Raw genomic sequence first — 17520 nt, 5'->3', positions numbered from 1 at the left:
TAAATTGAAGACGAATGTCCTCATATGTGGACATCATTTTTCTCAGAAACTACATCATGTAAAAACATAATTCTTTGTTGTTACACTCATCAGGTCCCAATCAGCCTAAATAGCAAAGAGAAATTAAAAATGCACGCCATGCAAGAGTTCGGGTCTTAGGAGGTTAAGAGATGTTTTATTGTGTTCATTAAAGTAGTTAAAATGTTGCACTACACACCCTGTTCTCTGTTAATAAATTATATGATAAAGAAAGTTAGACTGAACAAACATTTTTTTAAGACTATTTCAGCACTGACCGGACACTCTGGCAAGTTAAACTGCAGCCATCTACCACACTCACTGAGCGGCTCCACTGCCGACACTGGAAACTTATAAGTTTCTTGCTCAGGAGCACCTTGGAAACTGTTGTTAAGGAGAACCCAAAGCAAATCTTCATTCGCTTCCCCTGACAAGACTTTTCCTGTCAATCCAAGTTAAAACATCTCGCCTAAATCTTTTTACCTCTCCTAGAAATACAGTTACCAACTATATGGCAGACAAAAAAGTGACTCATGAGTATGAAATTTCAAAATATCTGCCGTGGGAAATGCAGCAGAGGAGTCAGCTGGGGAAAACAGGTCTGCTGTCTGAGCTTGACCTCGTCATAGTAACCAGCAGCAAATTTATCCAGCTGCCATTTAACACCTCCTATGCCTTTAAACATGGTCTTTTTACTTTCCCTTTCTCCTTCTTCGGATTGCATTAGACAAGATAGCTCCCTTTTGAGAAATGTGTGTTGTTCAGGACAAATCTAATATGACCCATATGTCTGACACTAAGCCCCAATCTTCCAAAAACTGTTACACAACTCCCTTTCTTTATCCTGCTTTCCTTTATCAACATTTGCCTCATGTTCGAACACCTCTGCAGTTGTCTAAGATTCAGCTCTTTCCATTGTGATTCACACCGCCCTCGTGTGAATTAAAAAACCTTGAGACACTTAACCAGCAATTAATCATACCACCTACAGTATGTAGAGTACATGGGCAAATTAGTCCGCAAAAAATTAAGTAAAATAAAAGTGTGCGACCCAGCTGGAGATCGGTTAGGCCCCAGGGCAAACAAAATGAATTAAAAAAAAAACTTTCCTATAACAGTAAATAAAAGCCACAAATATAAAAAGTGTTTCATCTGCATCCTTCATCTGCAGCTTTCAGTTATAAAAGATATAACAAATGGTTTTGTGAGAATGTTTTCCACTAGTAAAGGGAAAAAAAGGGGGGGGGAATGTGGCCATTATGCACAGCTCAGCTTGGGGTTCTTTTTCCCTTCCTCATCCGATGGGCTGGATCATCTATCAGAGTGTGTTCGGCTCACAGCCTCCACTGGATTTTCCAGCAGAGCTCACAGGGGGGAGCGAGAGGAAGATGGATGAGCAATATGCCTCGATGAGGCCTATTTCCATGAGAGAGTAATACCAGGATAGAGTCAGACACTGATAGAGTAGTCTGATCCCCAACTTGCTTTGGAGTTTTGTTTTATTGTTGTTCTGAAGTTGCTTTAGAGTAATGCTTTATTTTTCATATTAATTTTGTAGATACTATGGAAAAGCTATTGATCTATACAACCATGCATTTTAATATTGACAGAGTGCATTTGTAAGAGTAAATCAATGCAGAGAAAGCTGCTCGGAAGGCGCAGGGAAGGGCTGGTACACATCTTTGTATCTTACTAATAGCTACTGAGAGGAGGACAAACAAGAGCAGGTTTGAACAAACAGGATTAATACTAGTAACAACAGAACTAGAGCATGAGGACAAAAGGTTAACCAGTTTGTACACTTCTATGCTAAGTGATTATTTCATTGTGTTCATTACATAATGCTCTGTCCTTCACATGGCTAAAACCTTGTTGCTTCTCTAAACAGATATAGATAGAGCTCAACTGATTTCCTTCACAGGAGTGCCAATGAACTGAGCAAAATGAACTGAAATCTCAATATAAGAGTACAAGTATAAGTGTAAAAGTTTTATTTATTTGGTATGAACACAGGTTGTAGCCCGTTGGGTCTCTTCCACACGAGCAACAAGGAAATTGCATTAGTATTCAGCAGACGCTGCGGGCCGGGCTGATTGCTGCTGTGCTGACTGCAGGGAATTGGGAGTCAGGAGGGCTCTATTGACTCAGTTTGGCTGCTAACCAGATGAGTAGAGTTAGTAACCAGTTTTCCTCCCCAAATACATTAAAAGACAATTTGATACCTGAGTAGACTGTAACATTAAATGACAGAAAAAAAACAGCCGTCTCGGTATACAACACACAGTATAAGTGCAAAAAAGGCTTTGACATTTTGTGTTGGCTTATATTAAAAGGAGGGTAAATCATTAAGTCATTTCTAGACTTCTGCCTTGTTTTGTTTGGATGATGTAAGGGCTTGATATAGGTGCTATGTAGAGTGGTCGGGTGGATTGGGTGGTTTGCTGAGTCGCTGCAAACGGGCTTCCTGCTTGGTGAGGCTCCAACTAAAGCAAAGAACCACTTCTAACCAGCCTTCATTTCATCCCAATGCTAATGAGCTGTGACAGGAACTCTGTTGGCCGGGGTCAGGTTACCTCATGTCTACAACCACACGATTTGTGCATGTGTGTGTTTGTGTGCATCTGTGTTATTAATGGGGTGCTGTTGAGGAGGGTGGGGCAGCTTTTCAGCAACGCTTGACAGCAGACCACCCTCATGGATACGCACACCTAAATTTGACCCATTAGTAAATCCTACAACAATTAAAGTGTTACTGCGATGGCGTGAGGAGGATTATGACAGGTCTGACCCAGTCAAAAGACAACGTCCAAAAATATCACATGGATCAACGACAGTAACCAGTGATGCCCTGATCCAAGTATCAGTATCACTCTGATACAAGCCCCAAACACCGGATCTGATATCAGAAAAAATGACTAACATTCTGATAAACTGGTGACAAATGTATTGAAATTTGTTGTGTACAGCCACACCTCACATGATAACTACAGCAGCTGCCTGCCAAAGTTAAACAGCAGAGTGCAAAGTAAATGAGTGTTTTATATTGAGGGATCAGTATTACAAGCTTCAAAAACTCGCAGAGGTATCATACAAGGGAATTTAATGAAGCTACAAACAAGCAACAAACATCAAGGGGACAATTGTGCGATGGAGAATCAAATCCTGTAGGAAACCATGACAAAGCATGAGAAACTCCCTCCAGACAACAGCAAAATGAAGATGACAAGGGGGGGTGACAAAACCCTTCCTGTGAAATGTGGGGTTTCAACACTGTACCATCCCCAGCTTCGCTTCATGCTGCTAAACTCACATTTCATCTCCAAAGCAGCTGTTCCACATCTGTACTGAAAGCTAGTGAGTTCCTGTAGAAACATTTGGAAAAAGATAAAGCTGCGAGTTTTAGCTCTAACACGCCATCCAGTATGATCACTGGCATGTTGTAAGGTCAGACACAATCTATTATCCAAAAAGTGCCACTGAAAACACATGGCATTTTTCTATGTCGTAAAACACCTAGTGCTGCACGCACAGTGGGAATGTTTTTCCATGACAGGACAGCAAGTTGAAGGGTGCTGCTTGTCTTGATGATATGTTGGAAGTTTGCAGTAAACACCTGTCTCCTGCAGGTCTTCATCTAACCACTTCGCTGTGACTCTTCATTACTCTGTCTCTGCGATATTTAAAAGGGATATGCTAACCAAGAAGTTGTGAAAATGCCCCAACCATGTGGTGAAAACAGTGAGGCTGAAGAGACAAACCTCACAACTTGGATAAAAGGTGTAAACTTGATATTGTCTGGTCGACAATATCAAGGGTCAGAGTGGCTCCGCTGTGAGGCTGCAGCGGAAATGCCTGTGATCACGTCTCACCAAACCATGGTGCAGCTAAGGTATGCCAGACTAGACCAGGCCTTCAGTAACTATGACAACCAGTAGCTCAACGTTAACCGCTGCTACTAATATCAGTGTATGTCAGTGTTTAGCTCACATCAGGTCTTGAGGTTGATAGATATGGACAGAACCTATGAGAGCCCGTGTATCCTCTCATTAGGCAGCTTGAGTCATAAAAAGAAGTGAAAATAGACAGCTGGCCCGAAGCCAACCAACCACCCACCACCTTCCAGGAGGTCTGAGGGAGACACGGCCTTTACAGCACAGCTGGCCAGAAAAGCAAACACACAGCCCACATGACGGACATGTTTTAGTTGCTAGTGCTGTGAAAAGATGTGGACTACATGTTGATAAAAGCAAGAAGAAGAAAACTGTGGTGGTAGAAAGGTCATCATCACTTAAAATCCACATCTTGACTGTCGAGAAAAGTTCAAAGTTTTTTCAGGAGCAATGTGTGATGTGGACAAAAACATATAAGGCAAAGTCAAGAATTGGAGTTTTTAAAGTCAATTCACTGGACAAAGCTCAAAAGCTCACACCCCTGCTGAACCATGGTAAGAAGAACTAACTTTCTTGAAAGCAGATGACTGAGTTCCACCTCTTCTGATGCACTTCTACACAGCAACAAGAACAAGAGACAGAAACTGACTCTCAGCCACGCAGCCTCCGGTCAGATATCTTTCAGAGCAGGGATTGATTTGTCCTTGGGGACTTGGGCTGCAATGAGTTTGAGACACACCCACGTTCTCCTCTTACTTCTGTGTTTTTCCCTGCTAATGCATCACCATCAAAAAGGGCTCCAGCGTTCCGGGACCGAGCCAGCAGATGCAGCGTTACTTTATCCAAACCATCAAAACTGTTTTCTCAGTTCTTCTAAGCAATACGACATGAGGCAAAAATCTAAACCAACAACCTTCACAGATCACGTTTTTCTCTTGTAAACACGCTGCAACCTCTAATCTATTCATTACTGTTCATTAAAACATATTTCTGTCTTTGACTACGTGCCGCAACAAGATAAAACCTCTGACTCTTTCACATATTGACAACTAGTTATAACAAATTTTCCTGCAAATTGCTCAATGCTCCGGAAATGACTGAGTGCTCTCTCAATACTTGCTTCATCAGTCACTGTGCGTGTTTTATGTTTACGGGGCATTGCCACAGATATGACGTTAGCGCTGCAGGCTACTCTCTGTGTGGTAAAAGACCTTAGGTTTACAAATTCGTGGCAGACTGCACAACTGCATATAAATGTCACGTTCCATTTACTTCTCTTCTGGTTAACCCGGCAGGGAAGTGAAGGAGCCACGCAGCTCAGACCTATAAGAGTCAAAATCCACAGTGGACGGAGTGAGCAATGAGAAAGAAAGGAGTAAGACGGCCCTGAGGTATGTGCTATCCAAACTGTGTTGTGCTCCCCTCATTAGCGCAGCGTGGATCCGTAATCCTCGGCATTCTCTGGGGGCACAGGTGTCCCCTGTCTGTCCTCAGATTAGCTTTGTAATCCCCAGGACCCCCTGCCCCTGGCTCAGCAGCCCGCTCCATCAAGACAGTAGTGTTTATGTTTGCGGAGCTGTTCACTGGTATGTCTCTCGACCAAATGGTGAGTTCAGATGTTGGAGCCTGGCCTCTCGTTTCTTACCCCCCTCACAGGCACATTCCTATGAAATTCTTTTCATTTACCTCAGCGGCGATGACTCTATAATCTTAAGATACACCATCTGTGCGACTGTAAGAAGCCTTACATCCGCCGGTACAAGCTCATCAGTCTGTACCAGCTATTCCTGTATCTCTGCTGTCATCAAACTACTTTCTGAAACACTCTGAAAGCCATGCCATACACCGCACCGTGTATATGATTAATGACACTGTTAAATCGACAGCGATATACACGGAATACAGCAGCTGCAAGTGGGAGGAAACACATTCGACTTCCTCTGTGGACGAGTTTAAAATGTGAGTGAAGAGCCAAGCTTCTCCGTCTCATATCTGTTGTTCAATAAACCTCAAGAGAAGACATTTAAAAATCCATAACACTTACTCGGCTGTGTTGCGGGTAAAATATACAGTAAATTGCAAAAAGTCTAGTGCGATGTTTCTGTTGTGGGTAAAAAAAAAACGCTTTGGCTCGATACAGAATGTCTTTCATGCTGGACATTATCCAAATATCGGAACCATTATGGAGATGGTTTGGAGCAGTAGGAAGTTGTCCAAATAAAATAAGTGATACATGAACACAGAGGAGCTCTTGCCAGGCCAGATGTTGCGAGGTTGTGAAAGTGTCTGGACAGAGGTGGAGTCCATGTTCTTGTTCCAGCTCCACGACACAAAGAATATGAATCAGAAAAGTTGTTTATCTCAAACATAAACAATGGCTCGAGGGAGTGTAAATGCAGTGGGTTATAGAATGAAATCATGGTTTTTACTTGACATTTTGTTATATAATGTTTGAAGAAAACACCTACAGAAAAAGTTTCGACATGGGTTTCAGTAGGAGGCAGTGGGATGAGCAGGAAATCTTTGAGCTCACAATAAGGAGGCTGACTAATTTAATACTGCTGCTAAGTATAATCCTGCAGAGCTTTTAATCTATATCCGCTGTTACTGGTAACTACAACAGGCCAACATATACAACCACACACTCATCTGAGGTTTTATGCAGTAGTTTATATTTGTGTATAGTTGTGTTTGCAATGGTCACATTTCTAACACTTGGTCCCCTTCTGGAAATGTGGCAAAATGAATTTTATCCTGACAAATATAATCAGATGTATTCTAGCCTCATCACACTGGAATTGTTTCTGTGGTGCAATATGTCTCCTGCTCCTGCTCTGACACCACAATCAAACAATTGCCCATTTAATACAAAATAAAATAACTGAAAAACAAACTGAACCCCCCTCACCCCACCCCACCAAAAAGTCTCTGAATAGGAGAATACAGGTAGAAAACAAGCATGGAAACTGTGAGACACTCAACATAAAGTCTAAGAGTGTAAAATAAAACTGTACTGTTTAAACACTACTTCACAAACAGGTATTACTATTTAAAAAAATCTGATGCAGCATAAAAATAACAACAGACTTCTTTAAGTGATAAAGAGATTTTCCTGGCTAATTCTCAAACACGTGCACTAATAACAGGCAAAAACATCTGCTCACACACACTGAAAGCTGTGTGCTTGCCGTTTGTTTTTGCTGATGTTTTGCAAAACTATCCAGCGAGCTTCACTGGTGTTTGGGGATATCAAGTTATCAAACTTTTGCACGTCGTAACTAGCAGCTTTAACACTTTACTGACTCGGAGCTGATATGACAGGTTTAGTTTCTTCTTCGCTCTATCTGGCCACAGTCGCTTCTTGTAATGAGATGATTGATGCCCTCTGAACTACAGGTGCCCAACACAGAAATGTGATTCTGTATCATCCGGTGAAGAAAGGCTGAGTGAGAGCTTGACAACACATGAAAACTCAAGAGCGCCGATCACATCGCTGCCTGTATGTCAACAAAAAAGACCGCACGAAGGAACAATCCTTAGGGCCAGGCAGACCTGCATCAAGAGTGTGGATAAAGTGCCAACCTACTGACCAATGTGAATCAAATCTGTCAGAGCTAAAACAACCACCTACAACCTATTCACTCTCTAACTAGCCAGTGTATTTATTTGTCCTGTATTGTGACTAATGAGCTTGTTTTTTTAAGAGAGGCTTTATCATAGAAAATTACCTGCTCACCTACGGCTTTGATCCCATAATAATAGGTTCTGTGATCTGCTGTACTTTGCTGTAGAGTTATTTACAATGTGTTTTTTAACCAAACAGCAGCTGAATGAATTGGCTGAAGCCAAGAGAAAAGCCAAGAAAAAGAAACAGTCTACAACTATAGGGTACGTGCCACTTAAAACTCTGAATAATAAATTCATTTTAGGATGACATGTTGTCAAGTCCATGCTTTGGCTTTGAGTTTTACTTGGAATATATAATTAATCTAAACCTGAAGCAATGAGACTACGGCTGTCCACTCTGCTTTGGTTCCATGTTGGAGGTCTGAGGTGAGAGGCACATCTTCAGTCCATTAAAAACCTGATGCAATAGACTGCTGCACTGTCTGCAGCTGTGATGGGGCCTATATCAAACTCTGGAAAAGAACAATGAAGTACATTCAAATGCAACAGGACCTCCCTGTTCTGCTCCGCAGATATTAATTCTGGCAAGTCATTACCCGAAAAAACCTGCCTTTTTGACTCTGGCAGCTTCAACATGAAAAAACATTCAGGAATAAAAGCTTAAGAAGAAATAAGGCTGTGTTAAAGTTTCTCAACAGCCAAAGTATTAAAGTGAAAGCTACAGTCAAGGATATGAATAACGATATTGAACAAGGATGTAAAAACTTGTACCAACAACTCCAAACCGTCAGCTGACAGACCATGAGCCCTTGCCTTTAGAGAAGTCTCACAGATCCACATTATGCAGTTACAAAAAGCCGCCTAATGAGGGTTAATTGTTTATTGTTGTCATTGGTATGTTTCTCTGTATGTTTTCACTTTTACTTCATACTTTAATATCCTTTGGACAGCACTCTGGTCAGCTTGTGCTGAGTTTAAATGTGCTTTAGAAATAAACTTTACTCACTTACTTAAATAAGCCAACAGATGGAACCATGATGATGATTCTGCAATTCAGCCTAAAATCAAACTGTAAACATAGCTCAAAGCTCAAGGCTCCTAAAAGAGAATGACAACAACATCAATGTCACAAGATAAAGCTGACCCTGAAGCCACAACAAAACCAATTTGTCACAATGACATACACCATTTCCTGGACTTGCTTTCCATGAACGTTAACTCATTTTTAACAGTTCACAACAACAACAAAAAACAACAGAAAGAAAAACTCTTGTGCAGCACTCTTGTGCAGCACTTTAGCCGAGCGATCTCACTTTAAAGCACAGCTGCCACTTTGGAGCCTTGACAGATCCTGACCATAATGTACTTCTCCACAGAGCTGTGACTCTCCAGTTCTTTTGTGTAGCCCTTGGACCGGTCCTGTTGGACAACACTGGCAACTGACTGTGTCCAACATGAAAGGACCAGGCTGGCCTCTTCCAAGCTACATCATCATGCACCTGCTCCCTACACAGGAAGACCTACAGCAAAGAAATTCATGGCCAAGAGCAAACTCACCAACTCCCGATCAGTGTCAAAAACTGCAATGGAAAATTTGTCTTTCCTTAAAAAACAGCTGATAGCTGGTATTCAGCACATTTTTTTAGTATCTTCAAGCAGAAGGTTTAACTGCTTGTTCTGTAACTGAGACATGCTATGTCTATGCCAGACTCCTGTGTCCTCTGTTAATCCCAGACAAGGGTCAGGGACTGTTATAATCAGGTATGATCATGGAAAAAACCCTAATTTTAATGTCAATAAAGTTTGGTCAGTAATCCAAGTAGCCTCTGCCACCCATACAGCACTGAAAAAATCAAACCACCCCCAAGTGTGCGGATGTCAAAACTGAGCTGAGAACAACAATACTGACTGAAGCCCCAGTCGTTTCGACACAGCGGTGCCTACAAATACCCAAAAGACCTGTTCCTACATAATCAGCTGACCCTCTGCCAGCTCGGCAAGATGCCTTCAGGCTCCGCTTCGGGGTTTCGAGTAGCACGTCATTATGGTTAAACACTGCAGCACCTCACATCCCCTCTGAGAGCCTGCGAAGGCCAGCACACTGGATGCTGGGTCTCATCGCCCCACGAGCATTTCATGCTCAGCTCTGTTACGGCTAATTGGTTGGTGAGCATCCTGGGCACAGCAGAAACACACATGCACATACGCAAGCATGCACGCACCCACACATACACATATTTGAGTATGTGTGGTGGTCTCTCGCAGCCTGCCGGGTCTGGGTCCAGTGCCAGGCTCCGTCTTGGGCTCTCCACAGAATAAAGAGTGGGTCTGTTCCCCAGGCCTGCTGCACGGGATTCAGCCACTGTTCACCCTCTGCTCCTCAGACAATACCCATTGTTCTACTTTTTAATGAAGAAGAGTCAACATGGAGGGGTAAGATTAGTCACATCCTGGGTGTAGGAGTGTGAGAGATGAAGGGGTCACTGTCTTCACACAAGTAGATGACATGCCAACACACGTTTCTGTTTTTTCATGTGTTCATAGGGGGCCGTAAAACCAATACAAGTAACTCCATCAAATTCAGAGGAACTGCAGTTAATAATTTACTGTTTTTGTCACTGCGAGAAATCACTTCTTATTAAGTATAATCATTTGACCCATATTGCATAATTGATAAGTGCAGCTTTAAATGCAACTTCCGCCTGATTTTAAAAACTCTGATCAGTTTGTTTAAGTGTAGCTGAATACTTCTGGAGAAGGTTTCAGGTTGAACTAGTGTTCAGGTAAAAACAAAGCACGGCTACCTTGGACCTGTCAATGTGACGAATTCGACTTCAGTTGAACGTGAAGGCGACTCATGTGATTAATCTGGGGAGTACATTTCAGATTGCAGTGCCTCACAGCACAAATAACAGCAGCTAGTGGCACTTCAGCAGCCTTTAAACAAAGCAGCTTAGATGTAATCTGGGCAGACTATTGAGAAGAGCAGCTACAACAACAGCTAAGCCTATAGTCCCCATATGGCATTTCAATAGTAATGGCTGTTAACTTCTCTGCCTCCATGTCAGCAGTGATGATATCCAGCAAACACCACGGCCCTGAGATTGAAGTGGATGGGATCCTGGATGTGGGTGCAGTTTAATTTGATGTCAACTCTGTGGTTAGCTGAGGCAGAGGAGCAGGCATGAGGCCTGAGCTGCATTCCTGTTAGACACAGTCATTTTCCTGTGGTTCGGTGTGAAGCATATAGACCGGCTCATGCTGTACATGTGACTCACAGAGATTGATTGCAGTCATTTCACATGTGCCCTTATAGACCAAGAGACAAAAATGCCACATTGAGGCTTTGCTTATAACCTCTAATGGTCGGCGAAATGACAACGTTGGATTGATTAGGCAATAAGTGCAGAGTAAATTGATCTACCAGGATGTTGATATAACTGGCCATAAAGCAGACTCACGAGGATATCAGCATTGAGCTGTGCAGGGTAAACATCAACAGTGCTGTCCTAATACCAGCTCATCTTCATGTGCAACCCATCCTCTTCTTTAGACTTATGTCAGTAAAACTATGGCAACCACAGGAGAGGCGCAGGCTCGCAAAAATGCTTCCAAGAGTAACTACTGAGCCATTTTACCCTGGATGCTGTACAAGAAAACGAAAACTACAATCAGTAACATTACAACAAAATATCCAAAGCAAAGAGAAAGCCTTTAACACACACAGCAAATCGCTTATGGAAAAAAAAGTGAATGAATTCTTGTTTACGCCCGTTTAGAAATCTAACCCCCCCTTTCATTACTTTAAACAATGAATATTTGGGTTTAATCTTCACCTCACTTCACAGCCAAGGTCACATGTGAATTTGCCTCTCTTATCATGGCAGAGGCCTTGCATTACAATTAGCCTAAGTCTATTTCCAAGATCAGCCCCTGGCTCCAGGGATTCATGAGACAGAGACTTCAATGGGAGCTTTTCTTTTAGTAGAAAATGCCGACTAAGCCGGCAGTAAACCCAGGTTTTTTTTCCAGAGAGTGGTACTACAATCGTACAGAGCCAGATCCCTGTATGTGACTAGTAAAAAGCCAAACCAACTGAAAACACCGGTATGCAAGCTGGCAACTGCTGCTATGATACCACACACACTTTCTACCACTTTGAAGGGGTTGAAGCCAATTAAAATTACACTCAGTTCAGATTCAGATTTAATTAAAAAGAAAAATCTTCATATTTACTAAGATAAAAATCAACGACATGTCCACAGAAATTGTTCTTCATACTGTACAAAAATTAATGGAAGTTAATTATTCTTTTGTAGGAAAACAGGGCTGACATCACCATATATGACATCTGTTACCAGGCACAATTGATGTTTAAAAGATGGGTACTGAATGTCAGTACAGTTTCAGTTTATGTTTGTGTTGAGTATCAAAAACGCAAGTATGCAAAGTTAAGCAGCTAAATGGTTGGTCGGGGTCATCAGCCTTGTATTTCAATTATCTGATCAGATATAATTCCAGTTTAACATTAGATTATTTTAGACTGTACTTTATTCAGGTATAGCTCTTGTATGGCTGCTTGTGTTAACAACATGAAACACTGATGCGAATAAAGCATTGTAATAATGTAGAATAATAATCTAAAGGATTATCAACCTAGAAAACTGATGCAAACCCATACATCATGTTAAAAAGCAGCAGCATCATCTTCTAATGCTGGAACGCTATAGGCTAATATTATTTGTAGGTCTAAGAGTCAATTTATACAACTGAGGATCCACAGTGATTTCTGAAGGAATTAGTCATATACAGTATGTGGTCTGCTCAGATGATAAAACTCATGAGTCACTGTCTGAAAGGAGGCACTGTCACAGCATATAGCGTGGACCCCAACTCAAATATTGTGTCCTCAATAAGAAATTTAAGGGTTTTCAGAGGTGAGCGCTTGAATGTGGTCGCACACAGAACAAGTCTTTAATCCAAACGGTTCCCTACTGTGATCCAGGGCTTTCCTGTTGATCAAACCTGCCAGCAATAAGGTGACGCAAGTCTCTAGTTTATTGCAAGTCCAAAATATATGGCATTTTAAAACAAAAATCTGTTTGTTATATTTAATGACTTATTAAGCAGGGCACTGGTGAAAACAGATTAATCAAAGCATTGTGGGCATTGATGGTGACGGAGTAAAGCTGATCAATTGCAGACAATATCAGAAATGATTAATGAGTATGTGAAAGAAGTGTTGATCAGCAGCCAAGTACATTTAAATCTTTATTTATCACTCTTGATAACCACTGATATGTTGGGTTGCAAAGTCAACAGAGAGGTATCACACTTCTCATGTGCCATTCCAACTGAGAAGTGAGGTCATCAGAGTCACACAGTGCCACTCACTCAGGCAATCAATGGAGCCAACTGCCATCAGGCACGGCTGAGACACATTAGGGTTTAAATGGCAGTAAATAACACTAAATGCTGTGATTATAGCACTAAATTCTTCTAATGCTGGAGGGCTTCCATCCCGCCAAGAGCTGAGGCATCATGCTGGCAGCAGGGAGGAGCAAGGGAGGGAGCGGGGGAGTTCCTGACATGCTACAGGGATCGGCTTTTCTGACACCCAACCTACGAAATCCTCGTGTAAGACAGGTAGACTTTTTTCAAATTGTAGAAAGCATAATGAGGATTAGTTTTGTAATGCAAACTTATAGATCCTAATCACTTTCTGATCCCTGACATTCACCGTGCAGTGTTTCTGAAGAGGGAGAATCTTCCTTGATGCACAGAAATTGCAGGAAGTAGGTGACTCTACTGGCAGACGTGATTAAGAAGAAGGCCCAAATCCCTCAGCAGTGTGACGTCAAACCTCCAAACAACCCCAAAGTCTGCTGCCTCCATCACAGGATGAGATTCATCAATGTCTGACTCACCAATCACATCCCAACGCAACACTGTGACACACAGCAATTTGACTTCCACCTAAACTTGATCTGCTTTTTGAATTGGGCTTATAGGCTGAAAGTGTGACACAAACATTAACATACACAAAATCTGAAAAATATATAAGATTAAACCTTTTTCTTGTCTTCGAGACAAGTTTACAATCACACAGCTGTAAGAATTGGTCAAATTCCATCTCCCGAGCAGCTAATGTTTATGAGAGCAGTAGGCCGAGCGACAATCACGTTTGACCCACATTTTGCCAGCTCTCGAATTTCACCCTAACTTCACTGTTCTTCTGTGCAGTCCTTTATTCACTGACTGGGGAGCTGTGTCCTGGAAAAATCTCATGATCAGCAAAAAACATTATTTGTTATTCATAACAATGACCTACATAACAATACTTTATGGGATAAGAGAGCATGATGAATAACACTTTAGTACTCAAGTGCTGTACTGACCTTCTGATCACCCATAAATCAGTCGACATGGCAGCGACATTATTGTCTGTATACATGTGACCAGTCAAAAGTGTATGTCCGTTCTGCACTTGTGTCTATACTATTAATCGACCTGTTAGCACTTTAAAGTCTGGATCCTTCAACAACAGCAGCCATGCTTAGCGTTCACTCCCAGGTAACATTCATTGTTGACACTGACACTTTATGATGTGACAGGAGGTTTCAATGGACATGGCCACTTAAAGCCTCAGTAGTAAACCAGTGCCTGCACTTAAAGTTGGAAAAAGGCCATTAAAACCAATAATTTGCCATGTTGTAATTGAAGGTATCCGATTCAAATAAACATGGAAATTTACAGAAGCAACAAGGCTGCAAAATGAGACGAGTACTGTGAAGACATTTTGTATTTGGAGGTCAAGGGATCTAAAAAAGTGGTATTTGGTGTATTTCAACATGTGACAGAAGGTAGAAAGACATAAATTAATAGTTGAATGAGAATCTTGAGTCAATACGAAAGATTTTTAGAATTAAAAGAACCAAAACACTTAAATATGATGTCTGAGAGCTCTCATGTCCCTCTATCACAAGTAAACAAACTTTTTTGGGGGGGTCGGAATACTCCTTTTTCTGAACAACAAAGAAAGGACCAGGCGTGCTGGACAAACAGAGGACCAACCTACACACAGCTGTCTCGTCCCAGGACACTGAAGCATGGAGGGAACAAAGAGAAGACAGATAAAAACCACTTTTTCCCCCCTCTCTCTCTTACCAGAACGACTGCAAATCTCTCCTCCAGTTCACCTGATTCCGGCATGGGCAGTTTCAGAGGCATGTTGTGTCCTCTGAGATCAGTGTGCTGGTCCATGCTCCCTGCGTTCCCCATGTTTCTTCTTTGACCAACAAGAACTTTTTTTTTTTTTTTTTTTTTTTTTTTTTTTACCCCCACCACCACCACCACCACCGCCACCAACAGCACCACGTCCACTCGAGAAAATCTCCGCACAGCCAGAAAAAAAACAGGAAAATATCCGCACGCCCTTTAGTTTTGCTCAGTCGACCTCAGGCAGGCTCCTCACAGGTTTGTTACTGGTCACTTCTTCTTCAACATAAAGCACATGTGAGGGAGGCAGCGTAATGCGACGGGTCCGAGCAGCGGCAACAGCAGCAGCAGCAGCAGCGGCAGCAGCGGAGCCCCTGGTGAGGCATTTTCACGGCAGAAACAGGAGACCTGGAAACTTGACTGGATCCACACACGGACCTCTCTTCGCTGTTATCCGTATCTTGCACAATTTCGGCTCCACTCCCAGTCGGTAGTAATGACGACGAGCATGATTCACGCTTATTGCAATCCCCCCCCCGCCTGATAACAGTGAGTGAGCGGAGCTGGCTTTCCTAATCCCTCCACTGCTGACCAGCTAGTTAAGGAGGAGGGTCTCCTCTCCTCTCCTCTCTCTCTCTCTCTGTCTCTCTTTCTATCACATACACACACACACTCACACACACATACACTCACTGTGACACCACACACACCGCGGCTGCACACACTCTCATCCCTCCCTACAATGAGCTCTTTCAGGGGCAAGCCTCCCACTTCTTCTTGGGGCGTAGCTCCCAAAGCCGTAACTAGGGAGATGATATTTTCTGTGTTGCATTGTGGTACTTTGAGTCCATTGTGACAGACAACAAACTTGAGTCAATGCCCCCCCCCACTCAACCCCCCAACCCCCCAACCCAACCCAGGGGCCCCTGAGCGGGAGACCCCTTAGCCGACTGAGGGCTGATTACAGGGGTTTTTCCTCTTTATGTAGTTGCATGTGGTGATTAGCTCAATGGGTTCATTTGTTGCATTTAATGTATTGATTTATTGATTATAGGACCATTCCAGTGCCACCAGATGTCTATACTGTTCAGAAAATGCACTAAAATGTTAAACCGTTAAACAGTATTTTCCAGAATAGTCTGTGAACGCAACACACAATTGGTTTAGTCACCATAAGATACTATTGTAATGAGTTACACCTGTGTTTGATTAGTCAAAGTGTCTGCTGTGAGAAAGTTGTGACTCAACTTAAACCTTGTCAACACCTTGGAGAACTGTATAAGCTTTTGGTCACTCAGTGGTAACACAACACTCACCCATGAGCATGTATCACGTTTGAGGTTAGCCAGGCTAATCCTCATATTAAACACCACTGTCCCCAAATAGCTTGTGGATGTCCAAACCAGCAGCTCCAGTCAAAGCATAACAACTGGACTTGTAGTCACGATTAAATAAGCTTGCTGTTTAATTGCTAAAATGATTCCATCCAGTTCTGCTTTACCTTTTTCTCAGATGACATTTTGACCTGCCATGGCAGGAAAAGCAAAGGTGTAACTCATAACATTACTTATCTGTCCTTTCCGCATAAGCGCCCATAAGCCACAACAGTAAGATAGCACAGGCAACACCACCACTCTGAAACTGGCACAGCTGAATGTAATGGAGCCATATAAAAGTTATTGGTTACACCTGTGTAAGTGCATTCACTGACTATGTGGTTTAAAACGGCACGACTGAATATTAGTTGTAAATGGTGTAGAGCCTTGGGCACAATAAGAAAGTACAGATATGGTGCTGTGTTTTCTTCCTCCCACTGTCCATTGTGTGTATCTGTTCTACTGGGTGACTAGCTGCAGCATGTATTTGCTCTCACAGTAATAAATTTAATTGCATTGAATTGAATTGCGTTTCATTGAATTTAATAACTGTAAAGCATTATTATTACTAATAATCTTAATTTACATAGTTAACTTTTCCACTGAAAACATGAGAAGTGCATTTCTTTTATTTAATTCAGTCTATACTTGGAGAGAAGGTGTTATTAGCTTCACTGTTTCTGTCTCCTCTAACATTTCTCCAGAGACAAATATCATTGGGTCAAAACTTTTAGCAAGTACAGTTCTTTGCCCGAGGCTATATCTGAAGGTGTTTGATTTAAAACATTCTGGAGACTTCCTAAATGAGAACACTCACTCAAAATGATCCAAAATCCATGAACACCCAACAGTAAAACTACAATTTTATGATAGAAACAGAACAGTCACAGGTCAGACGATGTTTATTCCCCCTCAAGATCTACAACATGCAATAGTATGAAATCTGATCTGCTGACAGGGTGGAGACCACATTTCGCACAAGAGGGTGACGTCAGCATGCAGAGCTCTGGAGACGATCCAGAGGTTCTCCAGATGCACAGTGGTTTCATTCATGATGTTCATGATGCTGGGCTGATTCAATAGGGGAGGGTGTCACATCTGAGGTTAGCTGGCAGGACACGTTGAGGATGCGATACACAGCTGACTGACCTCATACGATCATTACGTGTCCCAAGTTAACTTGATTTGCTCTGTCTGGAGACCCCTCCCCCATGTGTCGTGTACATTGCTTGTTTTGCCACTTATTGGATTCTATTTACTTAGAGGTTGCTCTGACACTCTATCAAAAGCTGGATGAGGATGTGAAAATCAGAAATTTAGCCCAACAAAAACAAATATAGTAGAAATGATGCAAGTGTTTTACGCATGGATCCAACATTTGAGCACTATAT

At 42.2% G+C, this 17520-nt stretch overlaps 1 protein-coding gene across 4 annotated transcripts in view; it reads right to left on the bottom strand.

Moving 5' to 3' along the window:
- Positions 1-14834, bottom strand: part of fmnl2 (formin like 2) — a 50930-nt gene extending 36096 nt beyond the window's left edge. For all 4 annotated transcript variants that reach the window (XM_022740283.1, XM_022740284.1, XM_022740285.1 and 1 more), the window contains exon 1: positions 14703-14834. In XM_022740283.1, coding sequence (XP_022596004.1) covers positions 14703-14816 — 114 coding nt within the window. In that variant the 5' untranslated portion in view covers positions 14817-14834. The remainder of the gene's footprint in view (positions 1-14702) is intronic.
- Positions 14835-17520: the final 2686 nt, after the last annotated feature.

The sequence above is a fragment of the Seriola dumerili genome, unplaced genomic scaffold (genome assembly GCF_002260705.1).
Source record: "Seriola dumerili isolate Sdu_G_001 unplaced genomic scaffold, Sdu_1.0 BDQW01000052.1, whole genome shotgun sequence".
Classification (NCBI taxonomy): domain Eukaryota; kingdom Metazoa; phylum Chordata; class Actinopteri; order Carangiformes; family Carangidae; genus Seriola; species Seriola dumerili.
This window is presented reverse-complemented; position numbering and strand designations above follow the sequence as displayed.